The sequence below is a fragment of the Danio rerio genome, chromosome 21, assembly GCF_049306965.1.
Source record: "Danio rerio strain Tuebingen ecotype United States chromosome 21, GRCz12tu, whole genome shotgun sequence".
In the NCBI taxonomy this organism is placed as follows: domain Eukaryota; kingdom Metazoa; phylum Chordata; class Actinopteri; order Cypriniformes; family Danionidae; genus Danio; species Danio rerio.
The window spans coordinates 23464304-23489680 of NC_133196.1; the positions used below are offsets into that span (position 1 = coordinate 23464304).

A 25377-nucleotide genomic window follows, 5' to 3' on the forward strand; every position below is an offset into this window, starting at 1 on the left:
ACATGTGCTCAGTGGCTCCTGTTCAATTATAATTTAGACTCAAGCATCCTGTGATGCCACTATTGCAATATCAATGCTGAGACGATATATTGTGCAGCCCTATCTATTTTGAAGGTAGATAGGGTAGATAGGTCTATTCCAGACATCGGAAGTCATGAAATATCAGTGATTTTTGTTTGTTGCTTAAAATTTTAGCTTCTATTTATCAAAATGCATTTTTTCTCTAAATTAACAATAACAATAGGCATTGTTATGACATGCTCATGGTTATTGTTAGTGTATTGTTCAGCTCCATTTTAATCCTATCACTCTCATCAACTTGACTGAAGTCAAATGCAGCCATGAGACTGTACCTGTTAACTATGGCTAACAACCTTTAAAATGACCACTTCAAAGACTGGGTTTATAAAGTAACAACAGAAAAGCTAAAAGTTAATTAAACTTCTATCGAGCTATCAAAAATGGTAGTGGGAGGACTTAGCAGCCACACAAACAGTAAAAACCTTCAACAAATATAAAACCAAAAGACTATTTGTTGTTGTTTTCATGCTTTCCATTAAAGTCATGCAAAATAATATTTTACCTAAAATCATTTTAATATTGTTATTATTTTACCATTATGTTAATGTATTTTTCCAGCTTCATTTTATTCATTTAACGCTCATCAACTGGAAGTCACTGATGTCAATTGCAGTTATCAAGCTTTAAAATGACCACTTCAAAGACTAGGTGTTAAAGTAATGACAGAAAAGCTGAATGTAAATTTTGTAAAACTTCTATTGAGCTTTCAAATATAGGTGTGGGAGCAATTTTCAGCCACACAAACAGTAAAAGCTTTGAACAAATCTATCTGAAAATCGAAAAGTTATTCATTGTTGAAATGAACCGGCAACTTATCCAGCATATGTTTTATGCTGCAGATGCCCGTTCAACTGCAACCCAGTACTGTGAAACACCCATACACTCACATCCATACACACTATGGCTAATTTCGTTTATTCAATTCACCTAGTGCATATCTTTGGACTGTGGGTGAAACCAGAGCACTCGGAGGAAAACCACACGAGCAAGAACATGATAACTCTACACAGAAATGCGAACGGCCCAGTCGGAACTCGAACCAGCGACCTTCTTGCTGTGAGGCGACAATGCTAACCACTGAGCCACTGGTCTGCCACATGACAACATATTCAGCAAAAAATGGGAAACTTTTTTGGGAATGTAATTGCACAAATCTAAAAAAAAAGTCAAAGTTTTGGAAAATGCTTCTATTGTAAACACCATTAAATGAGAGTCTTTGAAAACAAAATTAATTTTGTGCATAGTACATGTTTAGGCAGGTAAAGATAAAAGACAAAAACTAACAAACACACAATGGGGGAGTGTGTGGTAGTGTTGTTGTGCTTTGCTAACGATTCATCAGCGTAGTGTGGATTTACTTCATATAACAACCAACAATGGAGACGGATCATGCACACATGGCAAATTATACATGCCATTGTCTGTGATGGATATACACCAGCACCAAGCCAACACCAGCCCGTCCCTGTTTACTAACTGCCAAATACCTGCCTGGCATACGTAATACTGCAATAAACTAGAATCAGTTGCCATGTAAATGTTTCTGAATGTACAATTTCTGTTTTTGCCTACATTGTTGTTTTGTGACCCTTTAAAATAATTATTAATATAATAAAAAAATAATTTGCCATCCCTCCCTTTTGAAACCATGGCTACAAATATCTAAAACAGCGTTGAGCTCTTTCAAATAATATGTCCTCTCGGCTGGCCAATGTGAGTGCTTTTGGAGCGCTTGAAAATCACAGATTTTGCCCTGATGGTCCTTGTTTAGACTATTGGCTGAGTTGCTTTAGACTCAGTCTGCTGTGAGAGCTTCAGAACAGATACAATCTGAGTGGGACGCGGACATGATGAATGGTTTAGTGTAAGAGGTTGGCACTTCACTGCGTTTTCATGGTCTGTTCTCCATCCCTTCTCTCTCTGTCTCTCTCTTCTGTCTGTATGTAACACACACACACACACACACACACACACACACACATATACACACACACGCACATATTCAGGGCTGTTTCCCCCTGCTGGGCTGGATGGAGATGATGAAGGGGGAAGGGAGGATGCTGGCAGCGCTAATGCTTATTCGGGTTCTTGTTGGTTCTGCACAAACGCACACATAAACACACACACACTCAGATATTCACAAACGCGATGATACCCAAAGCTACAGATTTATCAGCTATTAATCAGAGCTTGATTCTCCATTGGGAGGCTTGAATTATTAGCGTCAGAGATTTGAAATGGATGGCAGATGAGTTTTGGCTGTGAGATAGTGGTCGATACTGCAGGTGTCTGCAGATATTGAGGGTGGAGAACGGGTATGGTGCGTGCGCTTGGGAAGGTTCGCTGGTGAATGTGTATGTAATCAGCCTACTTGACTGATTGCTGTTTGTTTAACATGCTGGTGTGTTAAAATGTCCACTTCAGGTATAATGTATGGTGCTTTGATATGTTAATTCATGGCTATTTATGTTACATGTATCCAGGGAGCATGAGGGCATTGGTAAACACTGTGGTCGATCAAACTGCATTTAATGAATAATGTTACTGTAGCTCAGCTGTTTTTGAACATGATGCTAGAAACACCAAGGTTGTGGATTTTACTCAGTGATGCTGATAAAACATTTACCGTTTAATGCTGGCGGTCTGATGGTGGCTTGAATGATTTAAATGCTGGATTACTAGATACAAACAGGTTAGTGCTTGCTTGCCTTTAATATCTGTTTCAATGACTCATTTATTCTCTTTTTTTATGAGGTCCAAAAAATACTGATTTGAGTAGACTTTTTTAAAAATCTTGTGTTCTACAGAAAAAAGAAAGACAGGAGTAAGTGATAACAGTTTTATAATAGGTACAGACTATGAATCATCTATTAAGCATTAGCAAAGAGTGAGTTCATTATTTGTTAAACATTAACTCTACATTAACAGACGTTAGTTGGCAGTTTATAACTGCAGATACAAATTCTGTATTCTTGACTTAAAACCACATTTAAAATGTGCTTAATGATTGTACCTTCATACTTTATTACTGATTAATTTTTCATGACTAAATTAAGTATTACAATATTTACAAATTATTTGTATTTAAGAGTAGTTGAGAGTTTTTTTATGATTATTCAGAATGAGTTAGTAAATGATTAGTAAACTATATTCAACATTCAAAATCAACATTTATATATTATTATTATTCAGGCATATACTAATGGTTAATTCATATGTTAATAAATGCTTTATTAAAGGGCCATTAAACCCTCTATCGTCTCAGCAGGGTGTTTTCACACATCTAGTTTGAAAAAAGTCAGAAAAGTGGGTGTGTCCAGCTCTGTGTAGGTATTAGTGTCGGGGGAGGGAAAGAGGGAAGGGTTTGCATAAAAATGGGAGTTTCAGTTTAGGCACATGCTGATTTTCACAGAAACAAAACAACAAACAGATGCAGGGGAAACAGACAGTGACTAAATTAAGTCAGTAATCAAATTACTTGCCAAAATATTGGTTTGTCGACTTTAACTGCAGTTAGGCACTTTCACTTTCATTCAGGAACACTTCATGCATGCCCCCCGTGACAAACGAGATATTGGATGCGAGGAACGGATAGAAGCGTTTAGTTTTAATGGAATGTTTGATGCCGCACAAAGAACACACACACACACTTACCAATCCGTAGACAGGTCAATCAACACAAACTTGAACCGAATCATTTTTAAAAGAAGATGAGTGGAAAATCCTGATTTCACCATTTCAGATGCGAAAGCTCTCAGGTAAAAAAATGTTCCTTACAAGCATATTTGTGTCGAGTGTTAGCAGAGCACTGTAATCCACATGTGAGTCCAGCTTCGCTCATGGCAGCAAAACGTTTGTTGCAGCTAATTTATAAACTCAACACTGACGACACATGTCTCCAAACAATTCTTCTTCTTCCACTTGTTTTAAATATGGTTGGCAACACAACTTGTCGTCTCTCTGCTGTTTCAGCACTGTAACAGGTAAAAAAAAGGTCTTCGAAGCTATATCATGCATATTAATTAAGTTGCACCTTATACACCATAGAGATCGCTGATTGGTTCGAACCAAGTCTTGCTCCTGAATTAATGCTGCAAGCTCAAAGACAACACGTTGTACTCACTGGTACAGACATCCAGTATACACGCTGGAATTCACACAAGAATCTAATCGCTGTGACGCAGCTTCAAAATTTATTTTCAAACCAGAAGAACGAATTTGCTCGAAATAATGCAAAAACAACCAATTTTCACTTTTTTTGTGAAATATATGTGTCCTAATAAGGTTTTCAGCAGTGTGAGAAACATATATGAATGTCAGCATCTCAAAAAATGTGTTTTGGTGTTTCGTGACCTTTTCACTCAACTTCATCCAGTTTTGTGACCTGATCTAAAGTGAGGATTATTTATGCTTTATAACGGCTCAGTATTAAATGAACAATACGTCTTTGCAATCTTTTCTAAAAAAAGTAAAATTAGTGTGAAGTTTAAACATTGCCGAATAACAGGAGTGTCAAAATACAACATAAAATTGGATGAAACAGCAACAACAATATATTAATTTAACAATATATTATAATACAATTATGATATATTATGATCTCATTTTGAGCTAAATAATGAGAAAGAATCAAATCTCCTACCACAGCTATGCTGATGACAACTAGATCTACCTAGCCCTACTGCCTAATGACTACAGCCCCATTGACACCCTCTGCCAATGCATTGATGAAATTAACAACTGGATGTGCCAAAACTTTCTTCAGTTAAACAAAGAGAAAACTGGAGGGTCAAAAGGTCAAATAAAAAAAAAATAAGGTCAAAAATCTTGGTGTGACTCTGGAGTCAGATCTGAGTTTCAATAGTCATGTCAAAGCAGTCAGTAAATCAGCATACTATCATCATAAAAACATTGCAAGAATCAGATGCTTTGTTTCCAGTAAAGACTTAGAGAAGCTTGTTCATGCTTTCATCAGCAGCAGGGTGGATTACTGTAACTGTCACCCCACTGACCTTCAAAAAAAAAAAGACAGTCAGACAGTTGCAGCTCATCCAGAATGCTACAGCCAGGATTCTGACCAGAACCAGAAAATCAGAGCACATCACATCTGTCCTCAGGTCTTTACACTAGCTCCCAGTTACATTCAGAATAGATTTTAAAGTATTATTACTTGTCTATAAATCACTAAATAGCCTAGGACTTCAATACATTACAGATATGCTCACTGAATACAAACCTAACAGATCACTCAGATCTTTAGGTTCAAATAAACTAGAAATTCCAAGAGTTCAGTCAAGATCAGGGTGAATCGCCCCTCGCTGCTGGAATCAGCTTCCAGAAATGATCAGATGTGCTCCAACATTAGGCACATTTACATCAAGACTGAAAACACATCTGTTTAGCTGTACCTTTACTGAATGAGCACTATGCTGCATCCGACAGATCGCATTATTATGTTATTTTCTCTTTTTGATTTTTTTATAACCTGTTTTAACAAATTTTTATCTCTTTTTAAAAATTTCTATTGTTAGTTTTTTTTCTTCTTAGACTTGTCTTTTTTATTCTTGTTTATGTAAAGGACTTTGAATTGCCACTGTGTATGAAATGTGCTATATAAATAAACTTGCCTTGCCTTACAACATTTCAATGCGATGTTTAAACAGCACAGTAATTTTATTTTAGTTAAGATTGCAAAGATTTATTTCTCATTTGATACAGATTCATTTATTCTTATTCAACTGAATAGAAATGAATAAAGTTGTTTATATTCTTTCTTGGGTGACGCATGGGTGCAGTAGGTATTGTTTTCGCCTGACAGCAAGAAGATCAATTGTTTAAGCCTCGGCTGGGTCAGTTGGCATTTCTGTGAAGAGTTTGCATGTTCTCCCCACATTCGCATGGGTTTCCTCCGGGTGCTCCGGTTTCCCCCACTGTCCAAAGACATGCAGTACAGGTGAATTGGGTAGGCTAAATTGTCTGTAGTGTATGTGTGTGTATGGGCTGCAGCTGGAAGGGCATCTGCTGTGTAAAACATGTGCTGGATAAGTAAGTGGTTCATTCCGTTTTGGCGACCCCAGATTAATAAAGGCACAAAGTCGAAAAGAACCAGTTTTACCTGTTTATAAGGCTTTAATTGTCATTTATTAGGGGTTATATAAAGCATGTAAAGTCCTCACTTTAGAATAGGTCACAAAACTGGCTGAAGTTGTTTATAAAGCATTTATTAACATACAAATTAACTGTTAGTATAAATAGCTTAATAATAATTTACTTATACATTCTGAAAAGTCTTTAAAAAACAGCAACTTCTCTCAAATAACTGGTTTGTAAATAATATAATAATTTAGTAATGAAAAATAATAATTAACAAATATGAAAATACAATCATTAAGCACATTATATATATGCTTTAAAGTCAAGAATACAGCATTTGTATCTGCAGTTATTAACTGCTCACTGACATCTATTAATGAAGAGTTCATTCTTAACAGATAATGAATTAACTATTTGCTAATGCTTAATAAATGGTTCATATCGTGTACCTATTATAAAGTGCTTTATTTTGGGTCCACTGTCTTTTTTAAAGTTTTAAAAGTTTAAAATTTAGTTAATTTAGTTTTAGAGGTCTACTACATCCGGTGTGAAAAAACACCCTTATCATAAGATTCATAAAGCATTACCTTATTGTTCAAAAAGTTTCCACGCATGTACATCAGGGTTGATCACACCATGACTTACAAAAATATGCCACAAATTCAAGAGGACAAAACAAATGCCCCTGTGTAAATTCCAGATTGAAGTTAAATGTGAACGTAAATGAAAAGTGACAGTTTGCAGGCTTACACTTAGATCTGTGCATGTTTCATCAGATTTCTTTCAGCTTTGAGAATAAAAGCAATCACCCGCATTCTCTTGAGTTTATGAACACTGTGGCCAGTCAGTTACGTTTAGATTTGTCACAGCTACTGTAAAAACACTTGAGTTTACACACACTCAGTGATTTCATTCTCAATGTACCATATGAGTTTCGTTTTGCAGATTCAGGGATGCAATGATACATGTTGTAAACACAAACTGGCTAAAGGCAGCTAATGAAAACCAATAGGCTGCTAAGAAAATGTGTTATGGATCTACAGTAAGTAGATCAGTTACAGAAGTAAAATGTTAATTTTATTTCTTTATTGGACACACTCCAATTTACACTCACTGACTTTACTAGGCTGACTCACTTTATTAGGTACACCTGTCCAACTGCTCATTTACAAATTTCTAATCAGCCAATCACAAGGTAGCAACTCAATGGATTTACAGTAGGCATGTAGACATGGTCAAAACCATCTGCTGCAGTTCAAAATGAGCATCAGAATGGGGTAGAAAGGTGATTTAAGTGACTTTAAACGTGGCATGGTTGTTGGTGCCCGACGGGATGGTCTGAGTATTTCAGAAACTGCTGATATACTGGGATTTGCACGTTTTACCATCTCTAGAGTTTACAGAGAATGGTCAGAAAAAGAGAAAATATACAGTAAGCTGTAGTTCTGTGGGCACAAATGCCTTGGCCATGCCAGTGGTCAGAGGAGAATGGCCAGACTGGTTCGAGCAGATAGAAAGACAACAGCAACTCAAATAACCACTCGTTGCAATCGAGGTATGTAGAAGAGCATCTCTGAACACACAACATGTCAAACCTTAAGGGAAAAGGGCTACTGCAGCAGAAGACCATACTGGGTGCCACTCCTTTCAGCTAAGAACAGGAAACTAAGGCTACAATTCACACAGGCTCACCAAAATTGGACAATAGAAGATTGAAAAAACATTACCTGGACTGATGAGTCTTGATTTCTGCTGTGACATTCGGTTGGTAGGGTCAGAATTTGACGTCAACAAAATTAAAGCATAAATCCATCCTGGCTTGTATCAACGGTTCAGGCTGGTGGTGGTTCATTGTACTCAAATGGCCTCCACAGTTACCAAAGCTCAATCCAAATGAGAACCTCTGAAATGTGGTGGAATGGGAGATTCGCATTATAGATATGCAGCCGACAAATCTGCAGCAACTGCTTGATGCTATCATGTCAATATGGACCAAAAGTTCTGAGGAATATTTCCAGTACATTGTTGAATCTATGCCACGAAGGAATAAGGCAGTTCTGAAGGCAAAATGGGTCCAACCCAGTACTGGTAAGGTGTACATAATAAATTGGCCGGTAAGTGTATAACAGATCCATATACTAGCATAAAAACCTCCCCGTTTGGCTATTTAGTATATAAACTAATAGCGAACAGACACGGCACCCGATTGAGCAACAGGGTTGCCAGATCAAGCACAGGTTAATCCATTAAATAGTGGAGCCGAGAGAGCTGCGTTGCCAAATTCTGATTGTGACCATAAGGGTCCGTTTTGCAGGGACATCTGCTCATCTTGGAGTCAAGTGGGCCTCAGAGGCTCCAAGTGCCTATTTCAAACAGCTAGATTAACATATCCAACACCAGCCCTGCCTGATTAGTACAAGCAGCACTGAGGCCAATAGCAGGAATCACAAGAGCTGTAATAGAGCCTCAATCACACCTTGGAGAATGTGACAAAAAACAGCTTCTTCTCTTTTTATCACTGCACGATGACGCCTTCTATTTTAGGGATGCAACTGAAAATTAGAGGGTGTTTTTGTTTTTTTCCGGATACTGTTGGGGCTTCTGGGACTGTACGCTTTCATGGGGATTGAGGCCTAAAATGAAAGGTAGGGAGGTTGGTATCAGTGATGGCTCACAGGCCTGCTGCTGCAGATGAGAGAGTACCGCACTGGCGCAGGAATGACTCACTGACAGTGCCACAAATCACATTCTTTCTGAATAACAGAGACACGGCTCAATGGTTCAAGCCTTCGGTGGTTTGATGCGCACGCTGATCAGATGCCTTTTTCTTGTCTTAGGGTATTCCATACTGCAGGCCATCATGGAAAAGGCAGGCCAGAATGGTTGGCAGGTCAGCGCCATATGTGTGGAGAACTTTAATGATGCCAGTTACCGGCAACTTCTGGAAGACCTGGACCGAAGGCAGGAAAAGACGTTTGTCATAGACCTGGAGGCAGAGAGACTGAACAACATGCTGGAACAGGTGAGATAGGCTTAAAAAAGTGCTTGACACATGCATTTTTAAAAAAAAAAATCACTTTAATCCAATTAAGAAAAGTAAAATGCATAGAACCATGTAGTAGTAGTAGTAACATGTATAGTATACATTATGCTATGTTATAAAGTGTATATATTGTAATAAAATTATCATTATTTTATTATTGTTATTATTTAATAGTTTGCAAGTTGAACCAGCCATTTTTCTAAATATATTACATTGTGTTAAGAAAAAGCAAAAACATGTATGCAGGTTTGGAACAAAATAAGTGTGAAGGATGATGTTTTTGGGTAAGCGGTCTCTTTAAACATTAACATAATGGCATATGAAATTCACAATCATAGAGAATTGCAAATAGATTGGTTGCAAATGTTTTTTAGGGTCTGCACACTGTACCAAATGTAGTGCATCATGCTTAACTAAAAAGAAATATTCACAAGCACAAGGTCCTGAGGGAACAAAGAACAGATTTCCTGAAATGACACATTAGACAGGCATATTTCTTTATTCCCTGCAAACTGATCCCTTGATATTTCTTTTTACAACATTTTATAGCTGTCAAAGCAGTTTTAAGATGTATTCTAGCCGCTGTTTGCTTTAATATTCCTCAATTTACAGAGCAGTATGGGAAAAGGCAGCTTGTTTGAATAGAAATAATTAATAACAGCAGAATTTTGCTTTCCCTACGGCTTACAGCTCTGCTGTAGATTCATATGCTGGGTGAATGCCGACAACTGTATTTGCTTTTAGGATTTACCCTCACTGCAATGTCTGGTTTATCTCTGCAGATTGTGAGTGTCGGCAAGCATGTCAAAGGCTACCATTACATCATGGCAAATTTGGTGAGCTAAATTGTATTCCTTTATCGCCTTATTTTCCCTGTCAGCTTGTCCTCCTTTCATATGCTGTTTTATCTCTTCCTTTCGACACATTCCTCTCCACTGGTCTCTCTCTCTCTTTCCATCTCTTTAGTTGTCTTGTCCTCTCTGTTTCCTGCCCTCCCTCGTTCTTTTTCTTTCTTAATCCTCGCTTTTCTTTAAGCAAGATACGTCAATTTGAGAGACTAATTCGTATTCCAGTGTGAGCGCTGGTGACAGTGTTTTAATGATGCTGGGAGCTGCAGAGCGTGCTCTCTCTCCCTGCTCTCTGGCTGTGCACAGAATTGGCTCAGAGAGGCAAGCTGGATATGAATGTTTGTGGAATTTCTCTTATCATAGCGCTGCATTGCCGACGACGTTTTAATAATCTCTCTCCCTCTCGCTGTATTTCTTACTCTTTCCCCTTCTTTGCTCTGGCAGGGTTTTAAGGACATCAATCTGGAGCGTTTCATGCATGGGGGAGCCAATGTGACAGGCTTTCAGCTGGTGGACTTCAGCAATCCCATGGTTATTAAACTCATGCAGCGCTGGAACAAGCTGGACCAGCGCGAGTACCCCGGCTCTGACGCACCTCCCAAGGTAACGTTGCATGGCTTGGTCCAGCGCACAACCGCTTTGAAGCCTGATATATTAGCATAAATGCATAAGCGTCCTACTTGAGTCCCTCCAGCCACATTGAGAAAACTTGCAAATTACAACAAGACTGTTGATCACACCCACTGGCTTTATAAATGTGTTTAAACTATGCAGAAAGTATGGATGGAAGTAAGTAAGTAAGTAAGTAAGTAAGTAAGTAAGAAAGAAAGAAAGAAAGAAAGAAAGAAAGAAAAAGAAAGAAAAAAATGAAAGAATTGAAGAATGGATTGATAAGTGGTTGGGTTAGTTAATGGATGGAAACATAGAAAGCAGTAGAGGATGAGGGGATGAAAGGAATGAAAGAGAAAAATAGATGGAAAAGGGTATATATATATATATAATATATATATATACTGTATGTATATATATATATTAGCGCTGTCAAAATTAACGCGTTAACGCATGCGATTAATTTTAAATAATTAACCCGTTAAAAAAAATTAACGCAATTAACGCAGTTCAGGTTTTTTTTACTTCCTGTTGTGGTGGACGTGTGTTCAACATGCAATAAATGTGGATAAGACCAAGGAAAGCACTTTTTGAAGGCAAGTTCCAGTATAAAACAATTAGTTGCATCACAAGTTATCCAGAGTTTCATGCAATTTCGGGTGTTTCATTTTTAACTTTCGACTTCTGTTGTAAGTTGAGACTGCATGGCGAACAGAAAGAAAATCCTCCGCATTTCGTGACTCGGTGTTCCTTTAAGGTAAGGTTCCTTTTAAGGCTTCACGGTAGAATTTTAAAAAGAGTATTATCTTAATCATATTAAAATCGGAGTATTGGTGTCTTATGTAAATGTACTCAGAACGTCTGGTGAAGTCGCGAGCTGTCAAAGACAGGGCATTACTCTGCCTTTCAGTATGCGCCCTCCAAGTTTAGCGTGTTTCCTCATTAAACGCAACGAAAGCGTATGCTTCACGTTGTTGTGTCAGAATCCTGGTGAAATAATGTAATTTAGGACGCTTAGTTTAGGACGCTTAGCAAATTTGATGAACGTGATCATGCGTGTTGAATATGAGGGGAGTCGCTCCAGTATGGAAGGCCGTTGGGGCCAAAACGTCTGCAGCGGGTTGTGTGTGTCTGTCTGTGTGTGTGTCTGTGTCAGGCCTGTTGAGGGGTGTCAGGGGTGGAGTGAGCGACATATCTGAGTAGGGGCGGGAGGGGTGTTCAATGTATTTAACGACCGGTTTGCAAGAAATTATCATTCATTTGCGGGCATTTGGGAGTCTCTGTGCACTTGCAGGATACTCCTAGTCTTAGGCCCCGTTTACACTAGTGCGTTTTAGTTTTAAAACGGCGTTTTAGAATGAAAACGATCCGCGTCCACACTCGCGTTTCACCCAGCGTTTCTGAACTGCTCTCCGTCCACACCAAAATGCACATCACGTGACCACACACACACACTCTCAGGCAAGCGCTGTAGCCAATCTACCCAGATGAGAGCTGTGCTAGTCGGACTTCTCATCAAGCATCTCCCGCTGGATCTAACCTCACTATATTTATTAAACGGAATATTTCTTTCATCTTGTTGTCTTTATTTAACGACATATTCATTGGACATTGGAATCTATTACTTGTTCTCAGGTAACGTGTTTTGGCTAAGCGCAAAGATAAGTTAATGATTAATGTAAGCACGTACATTCTGTAACGTTATATTGACTGATCGCTTGCCTTTATTTCCTATAATGTATAAACTTATTGTATGTTATACTTTTATAATGGCCATTATCGATTAAAACTGATATTCAGCAAAGAGAGGGTGTGTTTCGTATTTTCACTGAAATTGAAAGGAGGCAGTTGTTGTAGGCTCCGTTTTGTTATAAATATGCACACAGTGAAGATGACGCTCATATTTGCAGCACGGCGCCTCAACATTTTTGCTGTCTGTTTAGTTGTTAATATTAAAATGAAAATAGGCAGTTCCTTATATCATGTTTACATTTTATTGTTGAGAAAGTAAAACAACGTAGCCAGGGTGATGTGAATGAAGTTATAAAGTACACTGTTCCCTTTGAAGATTTACCCGTGTCCTCGGTATAGTCTGTTTTCCATATCAAACTGAGAAGAAGAGACTGCAGCCTTGATCAAACTTGCGAAGTTTTAACTTACACGGAGAAGATGCAGGACTGAACTGTGCGTGTTAGGCTACTTAATATTCAGGAAAAGCCCGAATCAGAGAGGCGAATGTCTGCAGCCCCGCCTCCGTTTTCAAATGTCTCCGTTTTCCATCATCCACACTGAGACGGAGCAGCTGCGTTTCAGAATGAAAACGGCCTCTCCAGCGTTTTCGAAACGCTCCGTTTTCGGCGCTCGAGAACTCCGGCGTAGTGTGGACGGATGGCGTAACCGTAGCAAAACTTATGCGTTTTCAAACTAAAACGCATTAGTGTAAACGGGGCCTTAGCTACTGGATGAATGTAAAGGAGGATTAAGCAAAATTGTTTCTACTCTATAATTAATGTTCTCAACTCACAGCAATAAAACTTTACAATGAGTGCAACACTTTGTATTCTATAGTTTATTATTATAATTTTTCATTTTACATATCTGCAATTCCTGTATTTTGTTGTATTTGTATGTTTTTGCAGTCCACTTAGAATCCAACATGGAAATCAATGTTTTCTTTATTGGCATTGATTGTTTTGAAATTTAAATGTCATTAACATGCCTGTGTTTTAATTTCTGTAATAAATATGGCTGTCAACCCAGGATCTTGATGGTTTATTGTGGGTATGTTGTTTACATGAAAAAATCTGTGTTACAAGTTAAACAAAAATTTTATTAAACAATAATATTTAGAATTTAAATATTTTTTTCTTGCGTTTACATTAATTTTACATTTAAATAGGCAAAATTACAAGTTTCAGTATTTTAAATGCGATTAATTTTTTAAAAAGGTGCGATTAATTAGTTAATTTTTTTTAATCGATTGACAGCACTACTATATATATATATATATATATATATATATATATATATATATATATATATATATATATATATATACTGTATATGTGTGTGTGTGTGTGTGTGTGTGTGTGTGTGTGTATATATATATATGTGTATATGTATATATATATATATATATATATATATATATATATATATGTATATATATATATATATATATATATATATATATATATATATATATATATATATATATATATATATATATATATATATATATATATATATATGTATATACATACATACATACATACAGTTAAAGTCAGAATTATTAGCCCCTTTCAATTTTTTTTCTTCTTTTTTAAATATTTCCCAAATTGTGTTTAACAGAGCAAGGAAATTTTCACAGAATATCTGATAACATTTTTTCTTATGTTTAATTTCGGCTAGAGGAAAAGCAGTTGTTAATTTTTTTTCACCATTTTAGGGACAAAACTATTAGCCCCTTTTAGCTAAAATTTTCCTTGAAAATCTACAGAACAAAACATCATTATACAATAGCTTGCCCTATTACCCTAACCTGCCTAGTTAAACTAATTAACCTAGTTAAGCCTTTAAATGTCACTTTAAGCTGTATAGAAGTGTCTTGAATAATATCTAGTAAAATTTTATTTACTGTCATCATGGCAAAGATAAAAAAAAACATTATTAGCAATGAGTTATTAAAAACACTATGCTTATAAATTGTTGGAAAAATCTTCTCTTCGTTAAACAGAAATTGGGAAAAAAAAATAAACAAGCGGTCTAATAATTCAGGGGTGCTAATAATTCTGACTTCAACTGTGTGTGTGTGTGTGTGTGTGTGTGTGTGTGTGTGTGTGTGTGTGTGTGTGTGTGTGTGTGTGTGTGTGTGTGTGTGTGTGTGTGTGTATGTATGTGTATATATATATATATATATATATTGGTTGGTGGGTGAGGATTTGAATGGAAGGAAAAAAGAAATAGACAAAGATTGGTTAGTGGATGGAAGAAAAAAGGTATAGATTTATTGAAGGAAGTGAAGAATGAGGGATGGATTAAAGATAAAGAAATATAGACAGACTGAGGGTGGGTGAAAGGAAGGGTTGGTTGGTTGGTTGGTTGAAGGACAGATGAAGACAAATTAAGGATGGATGGATGGATGGAAGAAAGAAAGGACTGGTTAAAGAACAGATGAAGACAAATTAAGAATGGATGGATGGAAGGAAGGAAGGAAGGAAGGAAGGAAGGAAGGAAGGAAGAACTGGTTTAAAGACAGATGAAGTTAAAGACAAATTAAGGATGGAGGGATGGATGGATGGAAGGGGTGGTTGAAGGACAGAAGAAGAATTTATGAATGGATGGATGGAAGGAAGGAAGGAATGAGGGAAGGAAGGGCTTTTTGTAGGACAGATGAAGACAAATTAAGAATGGATTGATGGATGGAAAGAAGGAAGGAAGGAAGAACTGGTTGAATGATAGATGAAAATTAAGACAAATTAAGGATGGATGGATTTATGGATGGTAGAACTGGTTGAAGGACAGATTAGGACAAATTAAGGATGGAAGGAGGGAAAGAAGGAAGGAAGAAAGGAATGAGGTTGAAGGAAGGAAGGGCTGGTTGAAAAACAGATAAAGACAAATTATGGATGGATGGATGGATGGATGGATGGATGGATGGATGGATGGATGGATGAACGGACAGACAGAAGGAAGTAAGGGCTGGTTGAAGGACAGATGAAGACAAATTAAGAATGCTTAGATAGATGAATGGAAGGAAGGAAGCAAGAACTGGTTGAAGCGCAATGGAAGACAAATTAAGGATGGATGGATGAACAGAGGGAAGGAAGGGTTGGTTGAAGGACAGATGAAGACAAATTAAGGATGGATGTAAGGAAGAAAAGACTGTTTGAATGACAGATGGATTTATGGATGGATGGATAATTTAAGAAAGGCAATATAATGTAAGGTAAAGTAATATAAGGAAGGACATAAAGCATAGATGTATGTTTGACTGGAAGTAAAGATAGATTGAAGGAGGAAGGGTAGATAAAACAAGAAAAGACCAGTCAGATCGAAATAAAAAGAGTGCCGTACAGACAGTCTATGATCATGCATTATGCAGCGCTCTCAAGAAACAGCGGTAATACGTTTTATCCTAGAACTGTAATATATGTCAAAGACAGAACCTCAAGAAACTGTGCCAATGTATTCAAGTAAGATGTGTTCTTACACAGAAAACACTGCGTAACAAAGCGCATCGCCTCGACCCGTGCTGTGAATTATACACCTACATTACCATAAGCTGTTTCATTCATCCTCGTCTCACCAGCCGAATCCTGCTCTTGATTTGATATGCCTGTTCATGTCTGCGTTGTGAAAGCGAGGTTTTTGTTGATCCATTTTCACTGGGACTGACTTTCCCCTTGGGGCCCGATGAGGATGACATTCTTTGGAGGGCGGTTGCATTGATCCCCGCCTGGTGATGTGGTGCAGTAACGGAAATCCCTTTGGCGAGGCCTGAGGGGACATCGCTTTAACAGGCGGCTGCTCCTCACTGCACACCAGCGGCCGGAGCAGGACACCCACCGACTAGCAAAAGAGGGGTGTAAATGAGACGCTGTGGTCCAGCCATGTCAACACATGCACAGATCCACATACATATACTCTCTCACAGACCGCCTGAGGTATTTCCGTTCGTCTGCTCCTTCTCCTTCATCCCCAAATACTTTAAGCTACTCCCTTAAGCCTTTCTCAGATGGCCTCACTACTGACGCCCCAAAACCTCATAAAATCTCCAAGCTGTTAGCCTTTCCTGCTGAGGCTATTGTAAAAGTCCCGAAGGCACTATCTAGTGAGGACACACCTTCTCCAGGGATCAATCCGTGTGTTTTAGAGCTTTAGCTGGAGTGATTAAACTGCAACTGTTGTAATGCTGCCTTTCTGTCCTGTGGGAGTCGGTGACCTAATGCCATCTTTGATAATTGATGTTGGACTATGAAACTGGTGGTAGACTAAATATGAACATGCCTTGAATATGAAAATTCTGTTACTGTTTCCTTGCCTTAGAGAGAGTCATTTGTTCTTTGTGCAGTCATTTTCATTATGTGTCTCTACATAAAAAAAACGACCGAAAACATTTGATCATAATTCATTTAGAGTTTGAATCCAGTTCATTTAAAAAAAAAAAAAAACGTTCAAATGAATGCTTCATTCATAAATTGAGTGTGGACCAGTGTTGTGTGTTTTTACTCACATAAGGGCTTTTGAACATTTTTAAGGTGCTTTTATGAGAGCTCGGGGGTCAAAAATCAATTTCGCTAATCAGCTAGCACATATTAAACTGATAAAAAAGTAGCAGCAAAGACATTTATGATGTTAACAAAAATCTAATTCAAAGTAAATGCTGTTCTTTTGAACTTTCTATTCATTAGATTCCTGAAAATGGTTCTACAAAAATATTAAGTAGCACAAATGTTTAATATTGATGGGAAAAAAGTCTGAAATAATATATTTGCATAATAATATAGACAATTTTGAGGAATGTAAACAATAAAAATGGTCCTAACGTATTTGCTGTGTAATCTTTCATTTCCATAGCTTCCAGGAATCCAAAAAGTCAAAATATTGATATGTAACCTAATTATAGCTGTTTTAATGTTAAGTCATGATTGATTTGCCTTTTGCTATAATTATGAAATAGTTTCACAACAAGCAGGAAATGTTCATTGGCCAATGACATCGCCAGATTAAAAAAAAAGTCTATACTTGTATAATTATAGTTATAGTATCTATAGTACACTGTATAACCTACTAAGTTAAGGTAACTCAAACCATTTGAGGAAACCGATTTCAATAAACCATGGTTTAGTTTGATTACGATTATTATGTCATCGATTCAGTTTAATTCGATACCTCGGTGCATCAAGGTGCATTAACGATGCTTTCCATCCACAATTATATATTTTTTTCTTCACAACAGAAAAATTCTTAAATTTTAAATATATTTATACAAATATTATTTGTAATACTATTTTGTCTTTTAATAAAAGCAGTTGGATATATGAACTGCACCTTTAACATTGAATTGAATTGAATTTTATTTGACAGATTTTAGACAAACTGTACAAAAAGTATTCCATACACTTTGTTAAAAAAACTGTCGAGGATAAAAACACAATAAAGCCCTGGGCTTATTTCCATTGTGGTCCTCTGTTAAATAAAAACAATGTATGGCTTCATAATACTAATGAAGAATAAAACAAACAGTCGCCACAGCGGTACGAACAGCCAACCTATCCAGCACAATGTCACTCCAGCCGCCAACCTATTCACACTCAAGTAACATAATTTAAAAGATCCTCACCCACCATGCAAAACTAATTATCCTCATCAAACAACCATCTTTTAATAGCTTTTTTGAACAACCTTAAATCTTTTATTTCCTTGATTGCTTTTGGTAGTTTGTTCCACATGATTGCACTTGTATATAAAAACATATTTTTCCCCACTAATCTTCTAAATTTAAATAAACAAATATTAAAATCCCAACTCCTAGTACTGTATGAATGCTGTTGCCTCACCATTTGAAAATAGTTCATCAAATAGCTAGGAACCACATTATTAAACATTTTACGTACCATTCCCAGTTTTAAAAAACACACTCTATTACTAACAGTTAACATACCTAATTTATTAAAAGACTCTTTGCTCAAATGTGCTCTAGGATGCATTTTTAAAATTATTCGTACTAATTTATTTTGTGCCTTTTGCAATTTCTCCTTCAAATTTTGTGAGCAGCTACTGTACCAAAATGACGTAGCATAATCAAAACCTGCTTAAAGAAAGTACTCTTTTTTTAATGTCATTTATTTATTTTATTTTCAGCTTAGTCCCTTTATTAACCAGGGGTTGCCACAGTAGAATGAACCATCAACTTATCAGCATATCTTTTACACAGCAGATGCCATTCCAGCTGCAACCCAACACTGAAAACACCCATACACTCTTGCATTCACACACATACACTAGGGCCAATTTAGCTTATTGAATTCACCTAAAGTGCATGTCTTCGGACTGTGGGGGAAACCGAAGCACCTGGAGGAAACCCACATGAACAAACTTACGTGCAGTGAATTGTGCAAAGTTGTCTGCTTTTTAAGTAGTTGGAGCATTTTAATAACTGGGACATAGCGCATACGAGTACGACAGTAAGTAATAACCGGTGATGATCTATATTTATAATAGGTGGGCATAGATAAATTTTTTTATCTAGATTATTCTCACTGTAATCTTGGAATTAATCAAGATTAAAATGGATCCTTTGAATCCTGCCGAAGGCTAAAAGTGGCTAAAAGTAAGTTTTTGAGAACGGGTTTCTCAAGCCAGGTGGCGCATTAGACCAGGGGCTCATCTACTGTTTCCAAAATGCATCACTAACTGCTTGAGAAACTGTTCTACTATGATAATTGGTGATGAAAATAAATGATGTTCTATATGATGTACTTATGTTAACTAACTGTTTATTCAGTTAAACATCAATTTTGAACTGTAGGCCTACATAAGCTCAAAACAGCGATTTTTGATTAACCTAATCCGACTATTCATTAGTCAGTAAGTCATTACTGAACTAAACTGAAATGGACTAAACAGAAGATGTAGAGTATGCATATTTTAGTGGAAATATTGAATTAAACACCGCAATCAAACTATTACCGTCATGTAGGACTTTTCAGCATACTTTCCGACAAGATCCACACACGCGGCTGTCAGTAAATGCAGAGGTTTTTTTCTTTCCATTTGGCGTGCATTATTAAATTCCATAACACTCTCACCAGTCCTTACTCCTTATTTGCTTTCTAATACCCCAGTTTGTCACGGGGGCATGAATGAAGTGTTCATTAGGGAAGGTGAAACTGCTGAATTGCAGTTAAAGTCACCCAAAATTACAGGAAACTCTTACATGAAAGCACTTCATGTAAACACCTTAATTACATTATTGTCTATTTAGTTAAATAAGTAGATTACAGATGTCAATGTAAGCATAGTCAGTAATTCTTCGAAGTAAGTGAAAGATCCAGAAGGGCATTTTGCTGATTTCATTCAGAAGGGCACTTTTTTGTCAGACGGCTCACCGGTTTGACTTTCATTCACCGTCATTCGTTTTATATTTAGCCCGGGCTCATTATGGAAACGTAGCCCGCGGACATTTCTGCGGACCACGAGATACGTCCCGGGAGGTACGTATTCGAGCGTTTTTTGTTTTCGCGGATCCACGAGAGGCCGATGTGTGCGCTTTTTCACGTCCCGGGCGCCTCTCAGGAGCGTGCGCCGTTCGCGCCCGCGCTGTTGTCGCGCGAAAAGCCGCCGGATCGGCCGCCCTCCTCTTCCTCCTCCTCCTCCTCTTTCCCTAAACCCATGCGACGGTTTGCAAAAGCCGTCCAGAAAAAAAAAAAAAAGCAAAAGACTTCGTCTTCGATTTCGACCGCGTTTTCGGATCCCGCAGCGTTCTCGCCCTTATTTTTCGGATTCTGTTTTTCATCTTACCTGATTTCTGGAACCGCTGTTCCCCGGACTCTATCTGAAACCGCTGTCGTCCCCGCGACCGGCTCCTCCTCCTCCTCCTGGGCCTCCGCTCCGCCGACGCAATGCTGTGAGCTAAGCGGACAAACTGGTTGCATCGGGAAAGCCTTCCACTCGAAGGCGAGCCGTCGGCCGGCGAGCGCGAAGAAGAGGAGCGGAGCGGCGCCACACCGCCCCGCAGCGTTCGCTCAAAAAAAACTAAACGCGGCCGCACGTACCTCCGGCCACGTAAATCGCGGCCTCCAGAAACGTCCGAGGGGCTACGTTTCCAGAATGAGCCTGGGTTGGTTTTATTTTACCAGAAAATTTTACTCCTATGAGTCTTTCTTTTAGACTCTCTGCCTAAGGGCACCCTCTAGTGTCAAGTATGAATGAAACAAATTTCATTTAAAAGTTTAGTGCTCCATAATGGCACTGGCATTTGATTGTTTATCACAGTATTATTTGTATTTAATTTAATATAAAATAACACAGCCAGCAATCCATGTATATTTCGACACCCCTAATTAACGCTATAAAAATTCCATTTAGAAAAAATCTGTATCATCATTAGCACCGGCATATTGCATCACTTCTATTCCTGTTATCTGTCTCCTGTTATCTCGCTCATTCTCCATTTCCATCCCACTCTGTCACTCCATCTCGTTCACACTGTATGGCATTATAGCCCAGGGCTCTTTCTGCGTGTTTTGTGTTGTGTTTGTAACGGTACAGAGAGTCCCATCTCATACACCAGAGATCTGCTGATGGAATACCAAAATCCATCTCCAAGCACCACCAGAGCGTCTCCTTTTCAGCAGGACAACCTGAACACACACAGGGGTATTTTTGGTCTGTCGGCGCGCATATATGTACAAAAAGCCCAGGTGACCTTGTCTGACTCACTTCCACGACACAAACCAACGTCACAATCTCTAAAATAGCAATAAGAGACACAACAGCAGAGCAAAAAAAGCAAGGGCATGAAATGTCAGGCCTCTAAAGGACACACATTGTTTTTTTTTTCTTCTTTTTTTTTGTAAAAATACCATGCATTGCCTGCAGTGATTCATTGTGTGGTGTTTTATCTCAGCGAGGCAGAGAGAGAAAGCCACTTATTGGTGCAATAAGGGCAGCGTCCGATAGCAGCTGACCATCCCATTCGTCCTCCCCCAATCCCTTCACCCATTGAGCCTCACAGCGACTGTGTCACAGCGCACTGATTTCACATGCTCCTCCTGCTCCTAATATGTGCAATGACAAGCATGTGTGAGTCGCGGCTTTGCTTTATATTGCGTGCTGTTTTCAGTTGGCCCCTTGCTCTCCTTTTTTTTCTCCATTTGATGCAGCTGCAAAACACAGACTGTTGTCCCCTATGATTTCACTTGGTTGTCCTCTGTTTATGAGGACGCATAACCCCATTTTGGTTATTCAACCCTTGCAAATGGCTTCCATTGGTGTAAAGCTAATGTAATTAGGTTGATTGAATAAACAGTGTTTTGTTACAGTGCAGACACTCAAGTGAAAATGATCATGGTTGATGTTGATTGGTCAGTTGCAACATTCCTCTGTTTATTTCTTGTCTATGATAACTGTTTATAATTTGTATTTTAACTAATGTTTCATATAAAAGTGGCCAAATTAAAGTTTATTGTATTTTCAATTATTCAAGACTTCTTGTTGACATTTTACCTTTATTCTACAGTACTGTGTATTTTCTCCTTAAACAGTCTTTCTATTTTGACTTCTGTGTAGACACACGCTGAGAAATATGTATGCAGTGGGTTCTGATTGGTCAGGACATATTAGGCTTTGTGATGTCATAAAAACAGGATGAATCTTGTTGTAATATTGTGAAATAACTAGTACTTTGCAACTAGTACTTTGCAAAACATTGATTGTGGCAGTACGTAGTGCTGTCGCCTCACAGCAAGAAGGTCACTGGGTTGCTGGTTCGAACCTCGGCTCAGTTGGTGTTCTTTGTGGAGTTTGCATGTTCTCCCTGCCTTTGCGTGGGTTTCCTTCGGGTGCTCCGGTTTCCCCCACAGTCCAAAGACATGCGGTACATGTGAATTGGGTAGGCTCAATTGTCTCTAGTGTGTGAATGTGTGTGTGGATGTTTCCCAGAGATGGGTTGCGGCTGGAAGGGCATCCGCTGCGTAAAAACTTGCTGGATAAGTTGGCGGTTTATTCCGCTGTGGCAACCCTGGATTAAGAAAGGGACTAAGCCGACAAGAAAATGAATAAATGGATAATTCTACATCCCTAATTCTACCCAAAACCTAAACCCAACTACTACCTTACTATTAATAAATGGGTAATTAGTAGTAGTAGTAGTAGTAATTATCTGTTATTAAGCTATTAGTGTTAATGGTTTATTAATATTGTGAATTGTTACCTAAACTGTTACCTTATTTTTTATTATTAAATTTTATCTATTATTATTTTAAATATTTGTTTATTTTTATAAGTGTAAACGTTCTAAGTAAATGTTTTGTGTAGACTATGTTTATAAAAAGTTTAATAAAAAACACAGTTCAAAAGAAGAAAAGCTGATTTAATCATTACTGTATAATGTACAGTGTAAGCTGACTCTTCTATGACCCTGTCTTTGTACAGTACACTTCAGCTCTGACGTATGACGGGGTCATGGTGATGGCAGAGGCCTTCAGGAACCTCCGCAGGCAGAAGGTGGACATCTCTCGCAGAGGCATCGCTGGAGACTGTCTGGCCAACCCCGCTGCCCCCTGGAACCAGGGCATCGACATGGAGCGCACGCTCAAACAGGTCACATTCACACACGTACAGTACACAGGCAGGAAAACATGTTTCAGTGGCAGCTGAAATAAACCTCAAATGGAAAAATGGAGCAGAATAGTAATCGACAAGCTGAAAAATGTGAAATGCCTAATTTTGAATTGATGGAAGGTGGAAAATGGCTGAGGAAATGGAAAGGTGTAATGGAGGAAACTATAAGGGTGAAAAGAACGAGAACCAAAGCAGGAAAGGGTGTCAGAAGACGATGGATAGAGACATAGTGAGAACTAGAGTGATTTCTCACACTTTTTTATTAAACCAAGATCATTTTTTAAGAAAGAACATAACACGGTTGAAATTAATAGAAGCTTGAGAGAAAAAAGACCTACAAATTTATAGTCATAATCAAGCTTAACCTAGAGGTGTCACGATTAAAATGAAATTTAATTTTTTATTTTATTTTGTTTATGTGCCACTCATCATTATAACCAATCACACACATTTTTGGTGAGCTTATGCCCAAGAAGAAGTGTTTAGATAAGTCACAATCTCAAACCTGGGTCCAAAATGAATGGGTTCTGCTAATTCAAAAAACAACAAACTGTGAAAGTAACATTATAGTCAAGGTAATATTAACCTTCTGGAGTCTGAGGTGATTTTAAGGCTCCTAAGATGTTTTGACATGCTCTGACATTTGTGCTTATTTCAGGTACTTATTACATAGTATTGGCCAACATGTATTTTTTATTTATTTATTTTTTTCGTATTAGGCACAAACTGTGCTACAATAATATGTGAGAAATATTAATGTACAAGCTTGCGTTTTTTTAGAAGGACAAAAAATACTATGCCTAGTTAGTAGGATTTGGAGAATTTTTTTTTTTTTTTTTTTTTGATAAAATTAGATTTAAAAAAAACACACTGAATGGGCCTGAACAAGATTCCTGAGTAACCAGTCTTGTAGGATAGAATATTTACTTCACAATTATGTAAAAATTATTTTGTTCTCTCATTCAAAGAAAACATTACAATGATTTACATTTTTTAAAATCTTTTTTGGGTCATCTCAGCTATACGCATGGGAGTGACAATGGTCATGAATAATTCACACCTGGAGAGACAAAAGACAATCCCCCACTGGAAAATCTGTTATTTACAAGATGTCTCTTTTTCCAAAACCAATTCTCCATGCAGCTATAGCATCAATTTTCACAATCAACAAAAAAAACCTATATGCTGTGTTCACACCAGACGCGGTACACACGGAAAAATCATACTATTCACGCTTAAATAGACGTGTGACCATGCACTGCCAAATAGACATTTTGAGTTTACTCGCTTTATTCGCTCGTCAAATTCACTTCATAATAGATGCAGATTCGCATCATGGGCAGGGCTTCTGTCTGCCCGGTGACTCTAGCTTAGTTGCTAAATGGCTAACATGGATTTTATTCAGAGCAAAGCTGTGTTTATTTGCTTTTACGAAGACTGAAAAACAGTATTGATTCGCGTCTTTGCATTGAGTTAACATGTAAATCACTCGCATTTGGCGCTTCGTTCGTGTCTGGTGTGAATGCAGCATTACACTCGCAAGCAGAAAAAAACGATGATATGCCGTTTCCCCAAGCACACATTTTTTATACAGGGTTTTCTATCAATCAAAAATAAAGAACAATATTACAATATCAACAGCAATATTACAAAGTATATGATTTTTGTTTTAATAAATCAACCCTACATTATAAAAAGAAACCTGTTTTTATGTGTAAAACAGCTTTTTTAATGTAAAATTTGTATTGGTTACAATTTAAAGTATTCATACTGCGGTTGGTTACATTTGAGTATTTCACATTAAAAAAAACAAGAGAGATATAATTAATGAGCTAATCACAAAAACTGCTCTTACAATTGTAAAATAAAATTAAAAAAAAGAATGTCAAGGGACAAATTTGGAAATTTAATGCAAAAGACCCTGCCCATCCTAACAGAACTAATATAAAACACAAAACAAAGTCTATGTTGAATAATTCACATTCAGAGCCCCTCACTATATACAGTACCTTGACTATACTGTCACAATAATCTGAAATAAGTACTTTATTTATTCATCTGGAATCAGGACGTTCATGTCAAACATGCAAAAATAACTGAGTCACCAGTGTTTTATCAGCAGCAAATTACTTAATTGCTTTTAATTACAGATAGATAAGAAGTAAATTTGAGTTTGTCTCTGCCTTGTTTTACTTGCTCTGTTGCTGCATCGGGCAGAATTCATCAGCCTTTTTGCTCATGTGTAATTAGGCCTGACATGAACTCAACCATTTATAGCATGACATCTCTCATGACTGTGCTTAGACTTTTAACTTTTGAGGCCTTTTTTAGGCGTTCTTTTTTTCGATTAGCCAC

The 25377-nt window shown here is 37.6% G+C and overlaps 1 protein-coding gene across 10 annotated transcripts in view; it reads left to right on the forward strand.

The window, feature by feature from the left end:
* gria4b (glutamate receptor, ionotropic, AMPA 4b) overlaps window positions 1-25377 on the forward strand; it is a 177795-nt gene that overhangs the window by 98766 nt on the left and 53652 nt on the right. For all 10 annotated transcript variants that reach the window (XR_012396477.1, XR_012396478.1, NM_212752.2 and 7 more), the window contains exons 4-7: window positions 9012-9196; window positions 10000-10053; window positions 10510-10668; window positions 22834-23001. Coding sequence is in view for 8 of the 10 variants with exons in the window: in NM_212752.2 (NP_997917.2) it covers window positions 9012-9196; window positions 10000-10053; window positions 10510-10668; window positions 22834-23001 (566 nt within the window). In the remaining 2 variants the exon portion in view is untranslated. The remainder of the gene's footprint in view (window positions 1-9011; window positions 9197-9999; window positions 10054-10509; window positions 10669-22833; window positions 23002-25377) is intronic.